The sequence below is a fragment of the Pseudorca crassidens genome, chromosome 10 (genome assembly GCF_039906515.1).
Source record: "Pseudorca crassidens isolate mPseCra1 chromosome 10, mPseCra1.hap1, whole genome shotgun sequence".
Lineage (NCBI taxonomy): Eukaryota > Metazoa > Chordata > Mammalia > Artiodactyla > Delphinidae > Pseudorca > Pseudorca crassidens.
In genome coordinates, this window is record NC_090305.1 from 58,777,656 (window position 1) to 58,796,372 (window position 18,717).

The window sequence follows — 18,717 nt, forward strand, 5'->3', positions numbered from 1 at the left end:
CAACTCATCTCCGCCCCTGCTCCCCACAGGAGCTGTAAGCTGTACGAGTCCACGCTGGTGGTGGAAGGCGTGCTCGGTGAGAAATCCGGCACCCTGCAGCTCCGGGGCCGAGGCTCGTATGACGAGAGATATGCATCACCCTACTAGCTCTGAGCCTCTGCCCTCAACCCCCAATACTGGAAATAAACACGGCCCAGAGCTATGGAGCAGGTTTACTGGGCAAAGGCACCTACTGGAGGACCTCTGAACAGCTCCTGGGATGGAGGGACCCCCCCCCCACCCCGCAACCTGCCCCATCACTTCCAGGCCCTGCACCCTGTGTCCTCAGAGCTAATACAAAGGGTCGGCCACGCCCCTGTGGAGACCAGAGCAGTTAAAAGAGTCACTATTCAGATTCAGCAGAGGCAGGACTAGCATACCAAGAACTGGCTCTTTCTTGGGGGAAAAAACCACAGCCACGGAGAGAAGGTAATGTGTTTACTATGTTTACTGCACTCCGCATCCACAGGCCCCTTCCCCCAGGAATCACACGGTGGCCTTGCAGGCTGGGTGAGCCAGGCCAACTTTGCCTGTCTCAGCTAGAGGGGCCCGACAGACGGCAGCCCGATACCTCACCCGCTCCCGTACTGTCTCATCAGTGTTCACATTTGCCAGCTCAGCTGAAGTGCCTTGACTTGCCACTGCCACCAGTGCTGGGACTCCCCAGGTGTCACGTCTGTAGCGCTACTGCCAGAGCACTGGGCTGGGCCTCTTTCAGTTTCCAGGGTATTCGAAGACGGCGGCGGCTCCCATGCCGGTCCCGATGCACATGGACACCACCCCATACGCCCTGTGGAAGCAAAATGTGCTGGTTGGGTGAAGGCACAAAGGGCAGAAGCCCAGCCACCAAGCTCTCCCCGGACCAGGCTGAGCTGGGTGGACCAAGGCCTTCACGGGCACAGGACGCCAGACCTCAGGGAACGTGGTTCCCGGCCTGCCCGCCGAGGGGCGCGCACACGGTGGCCGATGCCTGCCGCAGGCCAGGGGCCGATCTCCTCGGCTCGGAGTGTGTGGGGGGCGGGGGCGCGTACACCTCCCCCCATCAGGCGCACCAGCTGGGCCCCCCCCCGACCCCCACGGGGACCGGCCTTACCGCCTCCCGCGGCGCTTCAGCTCGTTGAGCAGCGTGATGACCTGTCGTGCCCCAGTGCAGCCCAGCGGGTGGCCCAAGGCCACCGCACCCCCCAGAGGGTTCACCTTCTCAGGGGGCAGTTGCAGCTTCTCCACACAGTAGACGACCTGGAGGGAGGCTGAGCATCAGTGTAGCTCCCTCCCCAGTCCCCCGCACCACCCTCCCGCTGCCTCCAACTGGGCGACCCAGGCAACAATGCAAAACAGGCTCACCTGACTTGCGAAGGCCTCATTGATCTCAAAGATGTCCACGTCCTCCACCGTCAACCCTGCAGGCAAGCGGAAAAGACCTGAGCTGACCCAGCGGCCCCTTAGCAGGCTTCTCAGACTCCCTGGGGCCCTACGCCATCCATGGCCTGGAGGCTGGGCTGCCCGGTGTGTCTGCCTCTGTTCCAGATGGGTGAGCGGGTCCCAGGTGTGGGGTCAGGAAGGGGTCGGGGTGCCCCACCTTCACTCTGCGGCACCCGCAGGCCCACCCCGGGCACCCGCCTCTGGCAACAGCACGAGAGGCAGGGGCTGGATCCAAACCTAGGGTGTGAAGGAGCCATCTTACCTGCTTTTTGCAAAGCTACAGGGATGGCATAGGCAGGTCCAACACCCATGATGTCAGGCGGGACCCCAACCACTGCGTAGGACCTCAGGACCCCAAGGATGGGAAGGCCCAACTCTTCTGCCTTGGACCTCCTGGCCAGCAGGATGGCAGCTGCCCCGTCACTCACCTGGCTAGAGTTTCCTAGAGGCAAACCACAGGGTTAAGGAGGCCTTGGGGCAGCTCCGAGGAGGTCCAGACCTTCCATATCCACCCTGCCCGGTGGCTCCAGGCTCCCAGAGGAGAACACCCGGCACGGAAGCAGCCCCCTCCTCACCCCACCCCCAGCCCAGTCTCACCAGCTGTGGTAGAGCCCCCCTTCTTGAAGGCAGGCTTCAGTTTGGCCAGGCCCTCCAGGGTGGTGTCGGGGCGGATGCCCTCATCGTGGGCCACGGTGACACTTCTCTCAGTGCCCTTGTCATCACGGACCGTGGTGGTCACAGGCACAATCTCAGCTTGGAAACAGCCCTTGCTCTGGGCTCTGGCTGCCCTGCCAGCACCGTGGACAGCCAGGCTCAGGTTTCCATGGGGTTACCTTCCTTCCTGGGGTCCCTCCCTGAGGCCTCCGCCTCCTGCCCTGCCCTCTGGGACAGACATGCAAGCTCAGACTGCTACATGCGGGGTCACACTCACCTCGGGGGCAGTGCACAGGGTCCCCTACTACCCCACCTGCCCTGGGACTGGGAAGCCCAGGGCTTTACAGGGACTTCTTGGCCATCAGCCTTAGATCTTCAGATCCTGGCTTATCCCAACCTCAAAGGGGAGGGGGAAGTTTGGAAGTGGCGGCTCCCCTTTGAGACCTTCACCCAAGAGGGACTAAGTCAAACTGAGGCTGGAGCCCCAGGAATATTTGCGCTGGGTTCTGCCAGCTTTTCTGTTCCCTCCCGTCGCTCAATTCCATCCATTCCCCATGTTTCCACGTGATTAAAATGACATATACTACCCTGAATATATCTATGCAAAATTTGCATGAGTGACACTTACGATTAACACAGACTTCTTAGTGAAATAAAATCTTTTAAATGTCAAAATAAAATAAAATGCCATATACCAAACTACCGGACGAATCTTTGTATTTAAACAGTGTAAAAGCACAGGGCATTTTAGGGTGGTCCTTGCAATCATGCAAAATGTAAGGGCCCACAGGCATTCCCATGGGGAGGAAGCCACGGCTTTCACCAAATTCTCAAATGGTTACTTGCACCCAAGTGGCTAAGAACCACTGCCTCAGTGTCCCCAGCCCCTGCCTCAGGATGCTACCCCAGACTCAGGGATGCCAGGGTCCCCGGCAGCACTGGCTCCACCCTCCAGGCTACCCAGAGAAGCCTGTGGTTACCATGTCTAATCACCAAACCACAGCCAACTAGAGAAGAGCCCTGGCCCTCCTTACACTCTCAATAAATGGATGGGGAAACCGAGGCCAAGCTACGGAAAGACACTCAGGGTAAACAGACTGTAACGGGACACAGTGCTAACTGCACAGTGGCCCCCCCGCCCTCCCCCACCTCCCCCTTCTGGGAGGTAGAGGCTTAGAAACCAGTGGTAGCCTAAGGGCAGCTCCACCTGAGATCACTTAGGACAGCCTCCAAACCTCACTCTCCAGCCCCTTAAACATCTCACCCCAAATAGCACTCACTTTTGCTGGGAAGCCAGTGCAAAGGTATCCTGCTTCTCCCGCGAAATGCCAAATCGCTCGGCTACGTTCTCTGAGGTTATCCTAGAACACAGACAACAACAGTGAGCATGGAGCCAGGCAGCCTGGGGACGGGCCCCAGGGCTGCAGGCAGGAGAACCGGAGGGCCTGTCTGTGCCACAGTGACAGTAGTGATGACTCAGGGTGGAGCACAGGCAGGGAGTCAGTGACGCTGGCCAGACTCTAAGACGCCTGTTCACCAGAGACCAGCACACAGGAGGGTGTGGGTAGGGCACTAACTGGCTTGGCCAGCTTCTCCTGTGCCTCAATGAAAAGTGCTTTACCGTGGGAGAGGAGTCCCCCTCTGGGAAGGCCACACCCAGCTTTCTGCTCCCCGTAGCTGGAGCCTCCCCTCATCCTGGGAGCCCAGAGCCACAGAGGGGCCTTTGGCCGGGGCTTCTGGCTTTACAGGCTTCCCTCGGAGATGGTCCCTGGATGTGGAGGCAGCCGCACATCCCCTCACACGTCCAGCGGAGCCACGACTCCCTGCCCATGGACCCCGGGGGTGGCTCTGGATGCCTTTGATGCTGCACTGACAGGGCCCAAGGGCCCTCGCCAGCATGGCCGGTGAGCAAAAGCCTCCCACCTCCTCAACTTTCTAGGCCTCCAAGGCTTTAGGGTGCAGCTGCCATCATGCCTTGTGTGACTGAGCCCCTCAGGGTGGGAGTGACAGGCTGGGCCATGCTTGGAAACCCAGAGGCACAGAGCGGACTGGGGGCCTCAGGACACGGAAGTCAGGGCCAGCACTAAGTCCCATGCCCAGAGTCCCTGCAGAGCAGACCAGGGCCGAAGGCGGGAGCCCACAAGATAATCCAAGTTCCTGCACCCCTGCTCCGGGCCAGGCAGGGAGCTGAGCGGGGACAGGCACACGGAGCCACGGTGGGCGCTCACCCCATAGGAATCAGGCAATCTCTGGCCTTCTCCTTCTCCACCAAGCGAGAGGTAACATTTCCAGGGTTCCCTCTGTCTGCCAGGGACATGGACTCCACCCTGAAGAGGAGGTGATCATCAGCGGGACTCCCCACGGAGAGCTCTGCGTCTGGCAAGTGCTGGGAAATGGCCAGGGAGCTCAAGGCAGAGCACTGGCCGGCAGCACAGAGCTGGGGGTGCAGGGCTGCTGAGCCCCAGCCGCACCCTCGCCCCCACCGCTGCACAGTCCACATGCCTGGGCAGGGCCTCACTTCCCAGCACAATTGGTCCTGCAGCCAGTCCCAAGGAAGGCAGCCTAGTGTTGGCCACCGTGGGAGAAACACATCTAAGGAGCCCGGGCCCTGCCCTCAGGGGCCACAAATTCAGCGGAGAGAAGAGACAAATGTTTCAAAAGCTGCACATCAAAGAGCAAGCCGACCTGCATAGACCAGGAGGTGCTAGGAGCCCAGGGAAACACGAGCGATCTCAGTTTAGTGTGGTCAAAAGGGCTTCCAGGAGGTGGCAGGATACAAGGCCTCAAAGGATGACAACACATAACCTTGACTGCACGCTTTTCATGCGCCCAGCGCTACTGTAAAAATCTTTTCTGGGAATTCCCTGGCCGTCCAGCGGTTAAGACCGCGCTTCCACCGCAGTGGGCACAAGTTCGATCCCTGGTCAGGGAACTAAGGTCCCGCACGCCCTGCAGTGTGGCCACCCTGCCCCCGCAAAAAAAAAAAAAAAAAAAGTCTTTTCAGGTATAAGAGCACTTTGAACAGTGTCAGGCTCAGAGAAGCTGAGTTAACTTGTCCATGGTCACTCAGCCAGGATCCAAATTTAGGTAGTCTGGCTTCAGAGCCCACTGCCACCTAGGATATCCTGGGCTACTCATCACGATCACAGTCTACGGGGAACAGTCAGCCTGTGACATGGGGGAATGTCCTGGCCCCAAATCCTTAATACCCTAGTAACACAGTCTTTTAATTTGCTTGGGGACTCAGATACCCTCTAAGAAACACATGAAGGCTCCGACCTTCTCCTCAGGTCACCCACACCCCCGTCCCTCCTCCAGTAAGATAGAAACTAGAGGGCAGCCTGGGCAGTGGCCTTTGCCCGGCCAAAGTCCCTGCAGTTTGGTCTTTGTGTTTATCTACAACTGCAGACACAGGGCAGTACAGCAAGTGCCAACTGGCACAGCTCTGAGACGGCCCAGCAGGGCTCCAATCGAGAAATGCTATGGAGAGTAACTGAGAGGCAGAGGGCGCACATCAGGATCCTGGGGCTGCTGGCCTCCCCGAGGCTGCCAGCACCCGACGCCCACCCCAGCCTACCCCTCCCTGGGCTCCACACGCTGCAGCTAAAAACGGAGTCACAGCTGACGGGGCAAAACCACCACAGATCTGACCGTGTCCCTCAGAAGCCAGGAGGCAGCTGGAAGTTTCCACCTTGGTCAGGGTGGGGGACAGCCAGCCTGTGAAATGAACAAGCTAGTTCTACAGCAGGCAGCTGTCCCTGGCTCTAGGGAAGCGAAACTGCTCTTTCTCTCAGCAGCCATCATGAATCAACAAGGGCCACAGACAGAAACCCAGTGCCGTATTTCCTCACAATGCTTGCCCACATTTCCAGCCCGACAGATTTCCAAGAAAGAAAGCTCTTCAAAGCCCACTTCCTCTGGTGCTGAGAGATGTGAGCGGTTCCCGAGCAGCCAGAGCTGGGGACCACTTCTAAGTGCCTGCAAGGGCCAGGGGAGAATTCTAAAATCATGGCCTCTGGGAACTCAGGAGGTGAACATTAGTTTCAGTGGTACAAGTCAGTTAATAAGCTCCAGCAGGAAAAAATTCTTACCCACAAGCCATGCCAATGTCATAAGACCCATTTCTGATGCCACCTGCAACAAAAGCATTTCATAAACATCCTTCCCCAGAGTCCATCTGTCCTGGGAACAGGGGAGCCTCTTCCCCACCTGGTCTCTAAGTGGGACTCAGCCCCAGCCTCAGAGATAGAAGACCCAGGAGTGTCCAGAAAAGGCTGGGGGTGCAGTGAGGGGCTCTCCTCCAGGCTTTCTGAGATTACGGTCCTGTCAGAAATCCTTACTGCTTGCCCAGCAGACAGTGACTCTGACGACCCAAACCCGAGGAGCCAGGAACAAGGCCAGGCCGCGGCACTGGGTGCCCACCCAGTCAGAACTTACCAGCTATGCTGGCCACCGCCTGGAGCCCTGACGAACACTGTCTATTGACAGCTGACAAAGGCACGGTCTCTGGGATGTCACTGAAACAGAAAGTGAGAACAGTCAGCCCCCTCTCCCCTGCCAGGCTCTCAGGGAAAGCAGGCCTGTGCTCCTGGCCAACGTGACTGCCCCTTCAGGAGACAGAAAGCCCAGGGGAACAAACCCAGCAGCCCTGCCCCTACTCCAGGCCTGACCTACACTGGGCAAACCCCATCTCTGCAGGTGCTTGCTCCCCAGTGCCCCACAATCACATGCCCTTCCACCCTGTGATTCTCCTCATCCAAGGCCAAGCACAGCGCAAACGCAAGAGAAGGCTGGCTGGGCCACAGGGGTCCTTCTTTCTCTTCCTTTGAAGATTCAAAAATTAAAACTGTATATCCCTGTTTCCCATGAAGAATAGAGAAGAGGGCCTGTGGCCAAGACAGAGAACCAGTGCAAAATAAATGTCTGAAGTACGACAGATGGCCAACAGGCACGTGAAAAGATGTTCAACGTCGCTAATTCTTAGAGAAATGCAAGTCAAAACTACAATGAGGTATCACCTCACACCAGTCAGAATGGCCATCAAAAAGTCTACAAATAATAAATGCTGGAGAGGGTGTGGAGAAAAGGGAACCTTCCTATACTGTTGGGGGAATGTAAATTGATACAGCCACTACGGAGAACAATACGCAGGTTCCTTAAAAAACTAAAAATAGTGTTGCCTTATGATCCAGCAGTCCCACTCCTGGGCATAAATCCAGAGAAAACCATAACCCCAACGATCGCTGCAGCACTATTTACAATAGCCAAGACATGGAAGCAACCTAAATGTCCATCAAAAGAGGAATGGATGAAGAAGATGTGGTACATATATACAACGGAATATTACTCAGCCATAAAAAGAACGAAATAATGCCATTTGCAGAAACATGGATGGACCTACAGATTGTCATACTGAGCGAAGTAAGTCAGACAGGGAAACACAAATATCATATGATATCACTTATATGTGGAATCTAAAATATGACACAAATGAACTTATCTACGAAACAGAAATGGACTCACAGACAGAGAATAGACTTGTTTTTGCCAAGGGGGTTGGGTAGGGGAGAGATGAAGTGGGAGTTTGGGATTAGCAGATGCAAACTATTATATATAGAATGGATAAACAACAAGGTCCTACTGTATAGCTCAGGAAACTATACTCATTATCCTGTGATAATCCATAATGGAAAAAAATATATTAAAAAACAATGTATATATATGTATAACCCAATCACTTTGCTGTACAGCAGAAATTAACACATTATAAATCAACTATACCTCAGTTAAAAAAAAAAAAAGAAATGTCTCAAGTATGAGGCTAGAAACCATCCCCACTCCTCAGCCTTACTAGTAACCATGTGGCCTTTATGTTCCCATTGTCTCTGGAAAGGCTGTTCCCAGCTGGACAAAAATCCCTGATGGGTACTAGGTATTCTAACATCCCTTCTTCTGATGGGTTCCCCCAGATTCTCACACTGGTTCCAGCCCTGGAAGCTGGTGAGGCTGCGTCTGCCAGTGTAACCTGTGCTGGCCAAGGGTACAAAGCCCTGGGGAAATCCCCAGACCCATGGACTCAGAACCTCAGGGGTGAAAGCACTGTTGATTCTGTTGATTCTGGCGTGCAGCCAGCGTCAGGAACCTCTGGGCTAGTGCCCAGGCCAGGCTCTGCTGAGACCCCCTTGGGTGGATAGTCTCCTAGGTCCCTGTAGCCTGTTTAACCCTTCCCAGGTCCCCTAACTCCCTACTACCTAGTTACCACCCCTTCACCCAATCCACCAAGTGTTCATTAAACACCTACTTGGTATGAGGCACCACTGGAGGGATGCTGACATGCTTGTAATACAGAGCCCTAGAGGATGCCCAACCACACACAGAAAGTGAATTAACTAGCAGAGACTACAATAACAGAGCAAGGTGGCAAATCACATCACAAGGAAACACGTGGCTAGCGACTGGAAAAGAATGGGCCCTCGTTTTAAGCTTGGGAACTCAGAGAAGTCTGGTCAAAATGGTGAAACTGTGTTTGAACAGAGTTTAACTGGGGCAGAGAGGGGAGGTAGGGACAGTACTGCAAGGGGACAGAAAGACCAGCTTAGGGAAGGCAGTGGGCAGACAGGCTGGTTGAAAGAGGAAGCAGCAGGCAGATTAGGCTAGAAGTCAAATCTGGAGCCAAATCGCTGGAATCTTTGAAATCCAGGCTAAGCAGTCTGAACTTCTCCTAGTCTCCACAGGTTTTGTCAGTTTTCCTGTTCCTTCACTAGTTCACGTTCCTGTTGTTTCTTCTCCACGAAGCTGGGAGTACACAGCTCAGTGGCTCTTAAATCGACATGTGAAAATAATTTAAACCTCCTCCCTGTCTTAGGACAACAAGTGGTAAAGGGCAATTCACCAGGGCCCCTTCTGGGCTACCCTTCACCCCAAGATTCTGCGCTGTCCCCAAGCCTCTGCTGATGGGCTAGCATTTAAAAAGCTCAAAATCAGGGCTTCCCTGGTGGCGCAGTGGTTGAGAGTCCGCCTGCCGATGCAGGGGACACGGGTTCGTGCCCCGGTCCGGGAGGATCCCACACGCCGCGGAGCAGCTAGGCCCGTGAGCCATGGCCACTGAGCCTGTGCGTCCGGAGCCTGTGCTCCGCAACGGGAGAGGCCACAACAGTGAGAGGCCCGTGTGCCGCAAAAACAAACAAACAAAAAAAAGCTCAAAATCACTCTTCAGTGTGCCAACCTGCTTATTTACTTGACAAGAGGACAGAGTTCACAAGCAACAAGCTGATTTTGGCTTAGGAAAATCAGGCCACAAGGAACTTTTTGCTCCAGTCCCAAAGGCCGTCTGTCCTGGCTCAGCGCTGGGAAACACACCCTCCCTTCAAGGTAGGGGGAAGGCAGCATGCAGAAAAGCAGGGTGCTGAGGACCCTGGCTGTGTCCAGGTCTGGTGTCCAATCCTGATCTTCTCCCCACAACAGGCTGAGTTCTCTGGGACCTGAGCCCAAGCAAGAGCGTGAATAGCCAACCCAGGGCAAGAACTGGAAAAGTTTACCTCAGAAACTGGGCAATTCGGGCCATTAATGCTCCGGCCCCAGGCTGAAGCACATTTCCTGTGGACAACAAACCTTTATTCAGTGCCAGGCACTAAGGTACAGCTGTGATTACCAAGAGGGGGGCATTCCAGATCTTCCTTCAGAAACAGTGGAATTTCAAGGTCTGGAGCAGGGGCAGCCAGCTATACAGCAGCTTGTCCTGGCCATACACTAGATCCAGTCCCTGAGAGGCCCAAGCTCCCTTGCCCATGCAACCTGCTTTTCCAAATCAGCACACACTAGGGAGGTCGCCTGCCTTTAAAAGGTTAACATGGAAAGAAGAATGCAGTGCAAAGCTTTAAGTCTGAAGAAGTAGTTCTGTCAGTTAGGAAAGTGTTTTTGAAATGCACACCTTCCCCTAAGTGTCCTCCACCAAGCCCTGCTGGCACTCCAGGGGTGGAACAGTGATCCCCCATCTAGGGCTGACACTTAGGTGATGTGACTCTTACCATATAATGTTATGTTTCCAGGCTAGAGGAGCAGAGTTGGGGAAAAGGGGTTGGACTGAAGGTCAAGAGGTCCTGGATTCAGGTCCAAGCTCTGCTGCAAATTCCCCAGGCCTCAGTTTCTCCATCTGCCTCAGTTTCTCCATCTGTAAGTGCGGGGCTGGACTAGATGGGTTTTGATGCTCCAAACTCCCTCTGTTCTACCCTGGCATAGATAGTAGTCAGGATGGGTACAGAACCCTAGCCTCCAGTCTCTTAGGGTGTTCTCAAACTCCTGTGCCAAGACCCTGGCGTTGAAATGTCTGTCACTTGAGATCCCAGCTTTCTATCACACTTAATATGCAGAATGTGCTTGGAGCGGGCACAGAAAATGCCTGGAGGCGGGGGTGGGGGGGGTGGAGTCTATAGCCCGAAAAGGACGTTTACAGTCAGCTGCGTGAAGTCGATCGACATTCCCCTCAGGGAAAACACCTGGAAAGTGCCTGGTGTTTGAGGAGGGCTTCGGCGTAATGGGAAGGCGAGAACCGAGCGCAGGGCCCGGGTAGTGCACTCACCCACGCAGATATCTCCCAGCTGGGCCGGGCTCAGCTTGACGTCCTGGAGAACCGCGGTCATGACGGCGGAGAGAAGTTCGTCGGGGGTGGTGTCCTGCAGCGGGAAGCGCGCGGCTGGCGGCGATGCTCGGGGTTCCCAAAATCCCAGCTCCCCCAGCCCCACCCCAGAGACACAGAGCGGTCCAACTCGGGCGCGGAGCCACCACCGACGCCGAGGGTTACCGAACAGAGGAGCCAGACGCCAGCCCGCCCCGGGCCGCCATCTCACACCCGGCGCCCGAGCCCAGGGGTCTCACCTTGAAGCCGCCGCGGCCCGACCGGCCAATGGCCGTGCGCCGCCCGTGCACCACCACTACATCCTCCGCCGACTTCCGCGGAGCGCCGCTCCAACACGGCGCGGCCCGCGGCGCCGGCTCCGGGCCCGAAGCGGGCTGGCGGTTCAGGTGACCCAGCACCACCTGCAGCCTCCGCATCGCGTAGCTCGGCAGGGTAAAGCCCCAACCAGCCAGCAGCAGAGAGTAGGAACCAACAGACCAACGCCCGCGCAGGCGCTGAACCGTACCTCTGACCACCCGCTTCCTCTATCCTAAGCCCCGCCCGCAACCCTGCGGGTCTGACTGGCCCTTCCCTCTAAGGTCCCGTCCACCTCCCCGCCTCAGACAACCAGAAGGCGAGTCTGCCTGAGGTCCCGCCCCTGCCGCAAACGGAACCTCCTAAAGTTGAACCCAAGGTCTTTCCACTCAAAGCCCCGCCTACAGTAGCCTCAGGCGGCTGCCAACCAGGAGGTGGGCTTTTCTGAAGCCCCGCCTAGAAATACAGACAGGAAACCTTTCTACTTGCAGCCCCGCCTACTGCCAAACCCGAGGCGGGTCTCCAACAGCCCCATTGGTATCTTGAAGCAAATTTCACCATTGCCAGGGGTCCCTTTCCCTACAACTCTGCCCTCTGCCCGCCACCAAACAGAAGGCAGGTTCGTCAGGAGTGCCGCCTACAGCTTCTTGTCGGGAAAGAGGGGCCAGCGACTATAATTCCTCTTCCCCTTGCCTATCCTTCTCTGCTGTCTCCCCCAAGCTGGGGGACCTAAATAATTCCGAGATGCCCCAGAGCCTACCCCAGACGCCCTTGGGCTCCCCTAGGAAGTATTTCGAGAAGACTGAGGGAATTTGGGTTTTGAGGTGGCAGGAGAACGGATTGTACAAATGTGCCGGAGATGTGACAAGCCCCCTATCTGGAGAAAGACTATCACACTTTTTTTAAAAAAAACCAATTTTACAGTCATTTGGGATGATTTGATTAGTGCCCACCTCCCCCACTAGGCTGGGGTTTCCGCCAAGTCAGGATGCCTGCAACATACTTGACACTTAATAGGTGATCAATAAATACCTACTGAATGAATGAATGCACCAAAGCTCCCCAGGTCAGGACGATGTCCCCTGCCCCCTAAAAAGCAAGGCCGGGTGCCCGCTTGACTCCCAATGGCAATGTTTTCCCTAGACCCCAGAGGGTAGTACTGGGTTTCTCTCAGACAGGAAGGCCAGGGTGTCCTGTTACCCTCAAACACGGAGGGTGGGGTCGTGCCCCTCACTTTTCAAGGGCAGGGCCGTGGCATGCCTCTGGCTCCAGAAGGCAATATGCCCTTTTCCACCTCCAACTCTGGGTGTACAGCCAGGGATTCCCCATACTCCTAAGGGCAGGATTGTGTGCTCTACCAGAATTAGGGTGGGGGTGTGTGTGGAGGGAGGCAGATCCGATGCCTGCTCCCTTGCCCCTTCCCCGCCATCCTCGAGGGCAGGACCGTATGAACCCCTCAGCTCCCTAATGGAAAGGATGTAAGTCCACCAGATGCCAAAGAGCAAGTCACCTCTTTCCTATAACCCAGGAAGGAAGGTCATCGTCCCACTGCCGCACCAGACCCTCCTGGACAGATAGGTGGAGCTCCGTAGACCTTCAAAGGTAGGTTCCCGGTCCCCACACCCCCAGTCCCCTGAGATCCCGAGGGCAGGGGTGGGGCGCCCCCCACTTCCGCACATCTACTGGGGCTCCAGATTGTAGGGCGGGGCGTCGCTTCGAAAGAGAAACCGGCGGGGCGGGGCCGGGTGGGCGGGGTGGCGGTAGGGTAAGGAGGAAGCACAGACCCACGACGCGCCTTTGCGTGACGGCCCGCCATGGCGGAAGGAGGTCCGGACGCGGGCTCCGCGCCCCCCACCCCTTCCATGTCCTCCCTGCCCCTGGCAGCGCTCAACGTGCGAGTGCGGCGCCGCCTGTCGCTCTTCCTAAACTTGCGGGCGCATGTGGCGGCCGACTGGACCGCGCTGGCGGAGGAGATGGGCTACGAGTACTTGGAGATCCGGCGGCTGGAGACGCATGCCGACCCCACGGGCAGCCTTCTGGACGACTGGCAGGGACGACCCGGCGCTTCGGTGGGCCGCCTGCTCGAGCTCCTCGGCAAGCTGGGCCGCGACGACTTGCTGATGGAACTGGGACCCAGCATCGGTGAGGACGCCCCCTTCCGGGCCTCATATCCGAGGTGGGGGTGCGAATGAAGGGGCTGACCATAACTGGCCTCAGCATCCGTCCCACCTTTCCTGTCTTGGAGGCGGGGAGAGCGGGGGGGAGGGAGTAGTTTTGGGGTGGCAAGGGGGACACTGGAGGCAGCCTGCAGAGGGGGAACCGTGCAAGACCAGTTCCCTCTTTCCATACGTGGGATGATAGGGACTAGAGAAAGAAGGCGAAGGCCGGAAAAGGCACAAGGAAACAGCTTAGACAAAGGCTTTCACATAGGACCAGGAGTCAGAATAGGGGTCCTCTGTGGGGGGCTTGGAATTGCTTCAAGTATGTAGAGCAACCGGCAGGTAAGGGACTGAAAGCTGACAGTCTTTGGAAACTTCAGGTCCCTGGAAAATGCACCCCTTCCTGCCACTTGCTGACCCATACCTGCACAGGCATGGGGACAGTGGCCCACTTGGTTGGGGCTGCTGCCCTCGCTGCACATAATCACCAGGTCTCCTGAGCTCTTCCTACATGCCCTGCTCACATCAGCAGTGGATCCTAAAAGAAGCATACCTTGGATTCTATTCTCGGGAGCCCGGAGCGGGGGGCGGGGGGTGGGGGAGTGGAGGGCAATGGGATAGAGACATAAGCCTGACCTTGATGGCTTCCCTCATGGCCAGAACACCACTGACGTCCCTTTAGGATGACCAGAGCCAGGTGGAAGCTCATCTTTTCAGAGCTGTTGAACTGTGGATGGCACCACTGGGCTAGAGAAGCCCTGGAGGACAACACAGCCAGGGAGGTGGGACAGGGGCTGGATCCTGACCGTGGGTAGAGGCGTGGGGTACCTGCGGGGAGCTGGCCACACCTTGTCTCTTCCCCACAGAGGAGGATTGCCAAAAGTATATTCTGAAGCAGCAGCAGGAGGCATCTGAGAAGCCTTTACAGGTGGACTCTGTAGACAGCAGCATTCCTCGGACGAGAGATCCGGCGGGCATCACCATTTGCGATGACCCCCTGGGTAAGGGCCCAGTACTGCCCCCCTGGGCCATAGGACATTGTGGTGTTAAAAGTATGGATGTTGAAAGCAGATGGACTGTGGCATCTTGGGCAAGTCACTTAATCTCTCTGAGCTTCAGTTTCCTAAGAAATGGGAATAATAAAGTCCTACCTCTGGTTTTGGTATGAGATTTTCATGAAATGATGTGTCTATCTCATCGTCAACCTAGGGTTTGGCCTGGGGTGGTAAGAAGGTGCTCATCTTTCCGCTCCTGGGAAAGGCACTTTCTCTGAGTAGTGTCATCTCAGGATTGTGTAGGGTCCAGGATCACGGGCGCTTAGGCTGGGGGCACCTGGCTGGGCTCCTCCCCAGCCTTCCTGTAGGGCTCTGACCATCACCCTTGTGCTTTGCACCCAGGGCAAATGCCTGAGTGTTTTGACGCCTTCATCTGCTACTGCCCCAGCGATATCCAGTTTGTACAGGAGATGATCCGGGAGCTGGAACAGACAAACCATCGGCTGAAGTTGTGTGTGTCTGACCGCGACGTCCTGCCTGGCACCTGCATCTGGTCCATTGCCAGTGAACTCATTGAAAAGAGGTTGGCTAGGTGGCCAGGGGGCAAGTGGGTGGTTGTACAAAGCCCTGCCGCGGATCCCAATGCTGGGATCCTCCCAGTTGGACCCTGTCTAGCCTGGGCACAGTGGGCTCCTCCCAAGGCTGTCCCCTGGGGGTATGCTGAACTAGGTCACCACGGTGCCTATAGCCTGCCCACTCTCCCTTAGGTGCCGTCGGATGGTGGTGGTTGTCTCTGATGATTACTTGCAAAGCAAGGAATGTGACTTCCAGACTAAGTTTGCACTCAGCCTCTCTCCAGGTAAGCTCAGCCCTGCCTTTGCCACAGAGAAGTGGGCGGGGCCTCAAGATGCCAGCCTTCCCTCACCAAGGGCCACGGGTAGAGCATCAAGGAACTTGGGCAGGTCTCTACACGTAAGTGTGCATGCACATGAGTGCCCTTTGTGTGGCTGAATATGTACCAGGGGTGCTTAGTTGGGAGAGGGATGTTGTTAACCCCTGGACTGAGGATTGGTCCCACCCCACTGTGAGAGCCTGGTGCCAGCTCTGTACCCTTTGGCTTGCAGGTGCCCATCAGAAGCGACTGATCCCCATCAAGTACAAGTCAATGAAGAAAGAGTTCCCCAGCATCCTGCGGTTCATCACTATCTGCGACTACACCAACCCCTGCACCAAGTCCTGGTTCTGGACTCGCCTCGCCAAGGCCCTGTCCCTGCCCTGAACTGCCCTGAGTCCCTGGGTGTGTGTGCATCTATCTGCCTGTACATGTACTTCTACCCCTGCCTCCACCTGCAGTTGTATGGGGAATCTGTGCTCCACTGGCCTCTTGATTCCTGGACATGCCAACTCCACAGACACAGCTGCAGCCATTGTACATATCTGGACATCACATCTCATGTCCTGCATAGAACATGTGGCTGCAAGTGGCACGCCCACTTGCTGTTATCAGCCAGGACAGTAAAAACCAGAGCCAGCTGGGACTAAGAGGAAGACCAGAAGAGCCAGCTTTGACCCATCCACACATCTTAGGCCTCAGTTTCTCCACCTGAGAACTAAGTAGGGTGAGGAGAACAGGCAGTAGCTGTGTTCGAATGATTGTGGGAAACGGTGAAGCACTGTTCTGAGTCTCCTGGGGACAGGAGACAAATCTTGGCTGAGAGAGAGCTAGCTGCCTGGGCAACGTGCTGGCCACTGCTGGGACCATGGCACTGCTGGGGCAGCTGCTTCCACAGTGGTGCCTTCGGATGCTTTGGGGCCCTGTTGCCCCACCTCACATCCCACTTCCTCCTGCCCCGGGGACAAATGGGGAAGCAGCCTGGCCTAGCAGAGGGAGGTCCTACATTGAGCCTGATTCCCCAAGGGTCCACCTCTCATCTGCCTCTTTGACTCCTCCCAGCCTCTGCACACCTTCCCTGCGATAAGTCCCCAAGAGACTGGCCTGAGTGTCTGGGGCTGCTTTTCACTTCCACCTATTGAGTGCCTGTGGTCCTGCTCTCAGCTCTGCCCTGCATGAGATGGGATCCCGTCTTCTGGCATCTTCATCAAGTTTGGGTTCTGGAGCTAGGTCACCATGGTGGTGTGAGCAGGAAGCCTTCCTCCCTGGGCCACCCACAGAGAACTTTCCCACCAATCTTCTGTACTTAATTGCCTTACAAAGTTGTTTGCTGGGACTAGTTTACAGCGACCACACAAGAGCCTCTTGCCCCAAAGCTTGTAGGCACATGGACACATAGAAGCTCACACACAGAGACACATATATACATGCACGGGCACCCTCATGCACACACATACAGGCATCTTCATGCACACATTTCCCTGGATACAGCTGCCAGGAACAGCTGGGTGGGACAGTCCCACCACAGAGGGGGCCTAACCCTGGACTAAGATGGGACGATCTTGTATTCTTTTTGTTTCCCTCTTCATTGGAACCAGACTCTGGAAAGGACCCATTATGCCAGCATTTACGCCTTCAGTGAAGCACAGAGCGAGGAAAGAGCTGCTTGAACTCACAGAGCAAGTTAGCTGTGACAGCTGTTTTTCCCTCCTTGGGGGATTTGTACGTTGGTTTCCCTTAAGCTCTCCTTCAAGGAGAAAATGTCATGGTCTCAGGTCTCTGTGCCAGGATAGGACCCAGGACCCTAAATCTAATAGCAAATGTATGCCTTCTCTGCTCCACTTCCAGCAAGGGCTGGGGCAAACCAAGTACCTTCCCTCAGGGTCTCAAGAGGGACTGGAGGCCCCTCTCTGCATAATCTTGATGAAGCATTTAGCTATTAGGTACCTATCCCCACTTTGATACTGGGAAGTATTTTAAAACTCTTTCAAGAAAGTATCTTTCAGGGACTTCCCTGGCAGTCAGTGGTTGAGACTTCGCCTTCCAGTGCAGGGGGTGTGGGTTCGATCCCTGGTCGGGGAGCTAAGATCCCACGTGCCTCAGGGCCAAAAAACCAAAACATGAAACAGAAGCAATATTGTAACAAACTCAATAAAGACAAAAAAAAATTAACTTAAAAAAAAAAGTATCTTTCACACCTGTTTGTATTCATTGTGAGAATTTCAAAGAGAGCTGAGAAATGCCTCGGTCTGTAATTTCCCCTTCTGTATCCTAGGTTTATAATAAAGAGTTCTCTACTTTGGGAGTAGCAGGTTTCATTTGTGTCTGGAAGGAGTTTGGAAGCAGTAACTTGGGATAACGCTCTCCTGGGTACATGAAACTGGGCCCTTGGGTAGGTTCCAGTGGGTTTGCCAGGAACTTCCTTAAGGCTGGTCCTCCTCCTCACAGGGTCCAAGCCTCACCAGGGCTGCAGGCAGAACTGTAAACAGCAGCTCAGCTACCGACGCTGGGGACTCTGCTTGCCTCTGCCAAGCTTGGTCTTCTGGGGATTGTGCCACACTCCTGGGTCCTGGGCCGGCCAGCGGGAGGGGCTGCTCTCCTAGGCTCCAAGGAGAGTCTGGAGAGTCCCCACTCCAGATCACACATCTCTGGAGAACGCTGTTGTTACCAGTAATGGCCATCCTTGGGCATATCTGTGTTAATCCTGAAAGGATCGATCTATTTTTAAATAGAACGCACGACTTTTTCACTGTTCACTTGAGAAAAATTAGAAAATATGAAGAAAAAAATGCCCATAATCCTAATCCCAGAGAGAACTCTGGTGATCTTTTAGAGTGCCCAGATATTTTCAGCGACCACAGCTTTTCTCTCACTGGTCTCTCTGTTACCACGTCCTGGCTCCTGAGCTTCCTGGATGCTGGAGGCTTCCCAGCCTTGCCTCTGTACATTCAGGACTCCTAGAAAGTCCCCCTGAGGCCAGGCCGTCCTCTCCAGTGTCCCCTTGGGAACAAAGCCTCAGTGTGGTCCAAGCAGGGCCCCTGGGATCTGCCTTGTGCCCCCATGGCTGGGGGGACAGTCTTTGGGTCTGCTCCTGGTCATGGAGAGGGCTCTCTGGGCAACACCAGTCACGTCATGGGCAAAGCCCCTGTTCTTTCAGGTCAAGATGGTGACCTGAAAGCGCTCAGCTCAACCCCATCTAATCCTCACACCCCTCTCACCTTCCTCCAGTGCCCACCTCCCCATAGGTAAGTTCCCAGATACTGAGAAAGCTTCCTCTTCTCATTTTTGTTTTAGTCCCCTAGGAACTTTTGATAGAGAAATTCTCTTTCCTAAAGGGAAAATTCACTGATGAAATTATCCAAGGCAAAAGCAGGAAATTTTGGAGGGCAGCAGCAAAGGTAAAACACAAAATTACAAATCTATGTGACAATGGACTTGGATTCTGCCACAAGTCAAGGGCAAGGGAAAGAAACAGGGACAGGGATTTCCTCCAGATTAGACAATAAAATATACGAATATAGTGTGACTTTGCTGTATCCTGGTTAAAACACATCAATTATAAAAAGATATTTTGGGGTCATATATCCAGTAGAGGTCAATATACAAAATATGTGAGAGCAACAAAAA

General features: G+C 55.2%; 3 protein-coding genes across 14 annotated transcripts in view; 2 read left to right on the forward strand and 1 right to left on the reverse strand.

Moving 5' to 3' along the window:
• DLEC1 (DLEC1 cilia and flagella associated protein) overlaps window positions 1-2,703 on the forward strand; it is a 106,941-nt gene extending 104,238 nt beyond the window's left edge. For all 8 annotated transcript variants that reach the window (XM_067753778.1, XM_067753779.1, XM_067753777.1 and 5 more), the window contains one exon: window positions 30-2,703. In XM_067753778.1, the coding sequence (XP_067609879.1) occupies window positions 30-247 (218 nt within the window). In that variant the 3' untranslated portion in view covers window positions 248-2,703. The remainder of the gene's footprint in view (window positions 1-29) is intronic.
• On the reverse strand, window positions 463-12,715 carry ACAA1 (acetyl-CoA acyltransferase 1). 3 transcript variants are annotated; one of them, XM_067753809.1, is made up of 12 exons: window positions 12,555-12,715; window positions 10,694-10,787; window positions 9,654-9,711; window positions 6,553-6,632; window positions 6,207-6,249; window positions 4,344-4,442; window positions 3,396-3,476; window positions 2,059-2,249; window positions 1,724-1,903; window positions 1,384-1,439; window positions 1,133-1,278; window positions 463-829 (listed from the first exon to the last, which is right to left on the reverse strand). In XM_067753809.1, the coding sequence occupies exons 2-12, from the start codon at window positions 10,752-10,754 to the stop codon at window positions 754-756; spliced, it is 1,071 nt and encodes a 356-aa protein (XP_067609910.1). In that variant the 5' UTR covers window positions 10,755-10,787; window positions 12,555-12,715; the 3' UTR covers window positions 463-753. The 3 variants fall into 3 exon arrangements, with proteins under 3 accessions (XP_067609910.1, XP_067609908.1, XP_067609909.1); XM_067753807.1 differs by lacking the exon at window positions 12,555-12,715 and adding an exon at window positions 10,990-11,294; XM_067753808.1 differs by lacking the exons at window positions 4,344-4,442; window positions 12,555-12,715 and adding an exon at window positions 10,990-11,297.
• Window positions 12,716-12,801: 86 nt separating this feature from the next.
• Window positions 12,802-17,395, forward strand: MYD88 (MYD88 innate immune signal transduction adaptor). Of its 3 annotated transcripts, none has more exons than XM_067753816.1 (5): window positions 12,802-13,186; window positions 14,070-14,204; window positions 14,601-14,762; window positions 14,966-15,057; window positions 15,323-17,395. In XM_067753816.1, the coding sequence occupies exons 1-5, from the start codon at window positions 12,859-12,861 to the stop codon at window positions 15,341-15,343; spliced, it is 738 nt and encodes a 245-aa protein (XP_067609917.1). In that variant the 5' UTR covers window positions 12,802-12,858; the 3' UTR covers window positions 15,344-17,395. The 3 variants fall into 3 exon arrangements, with proteins under 3 accessions (XP_067609917.1, XP_067609918.1, XP_067609916.1); XM_067753817.1 differs by having other exon boundaries at window positions 12,803-13,186; window positions 14,601-14,790; window positions 15,015-15,057; XM_067753815.1 differs by having other exon boundaries at window positions 12,813-13,186; window positions 14,601-14,781.
• The last annotated feature ends 1,322 nt before the right edge of the window (window positions 17,396-18,717 follow it).

What these genes read in the sequence shown, in the direction of transcription:
- ACAA1 (XM_067753807.1), bottom strand. Translation starts at nt 11,166, where the DNA reads ATGCGGAGGCTGCAGGTGGTGCTGGGTCACCTGAACCGCCAGCCCGCT. An exon ending in CGAATTGCCCAGTTTCTGAG is followed by an intron (nt 6,633 to 9,653) that starts GTAAACTTTTCC and finishes TTTCTGTTTCAG; the next exon opens with TGACATCCCAGAGACCGTGC. An exon ending in GGGGGGCTCTACCACAGCTG is followed by an intron (nt 1,904 to 2,058) that starts GTGAGACTGGGC and finishes GTTTGCCTCTAG; the next exon opens with GAAACTCTAGCCAGGTGAGT.
- MYD88 (XM_067753815.1), top strand. Translation starts at nt 12,859, where the DNA reads ATGGCGGAAGGAGGTCCGGACGCGGGCTCCGCGCCCCCCACCCCTTCC. An exon ending in CATTTGCGATGACCCCCTGG is followed by an intron (nt 14,205 to 14,600) that starts GTAAGGGCCCAG and finishes CTTTGCACCCAG; the next exon opens with GGCAAATGCCTGAGTGTTTT. An exon ending in AGTGAACTCATTGAAAAGAG is followed by an intron (nt 14,782 to 14,965) that starts GTTGGCTAGGTG and finishes ACTCTCCCTTAG; the next exon opens with GTGCCGTCGGATGGTGGTGG.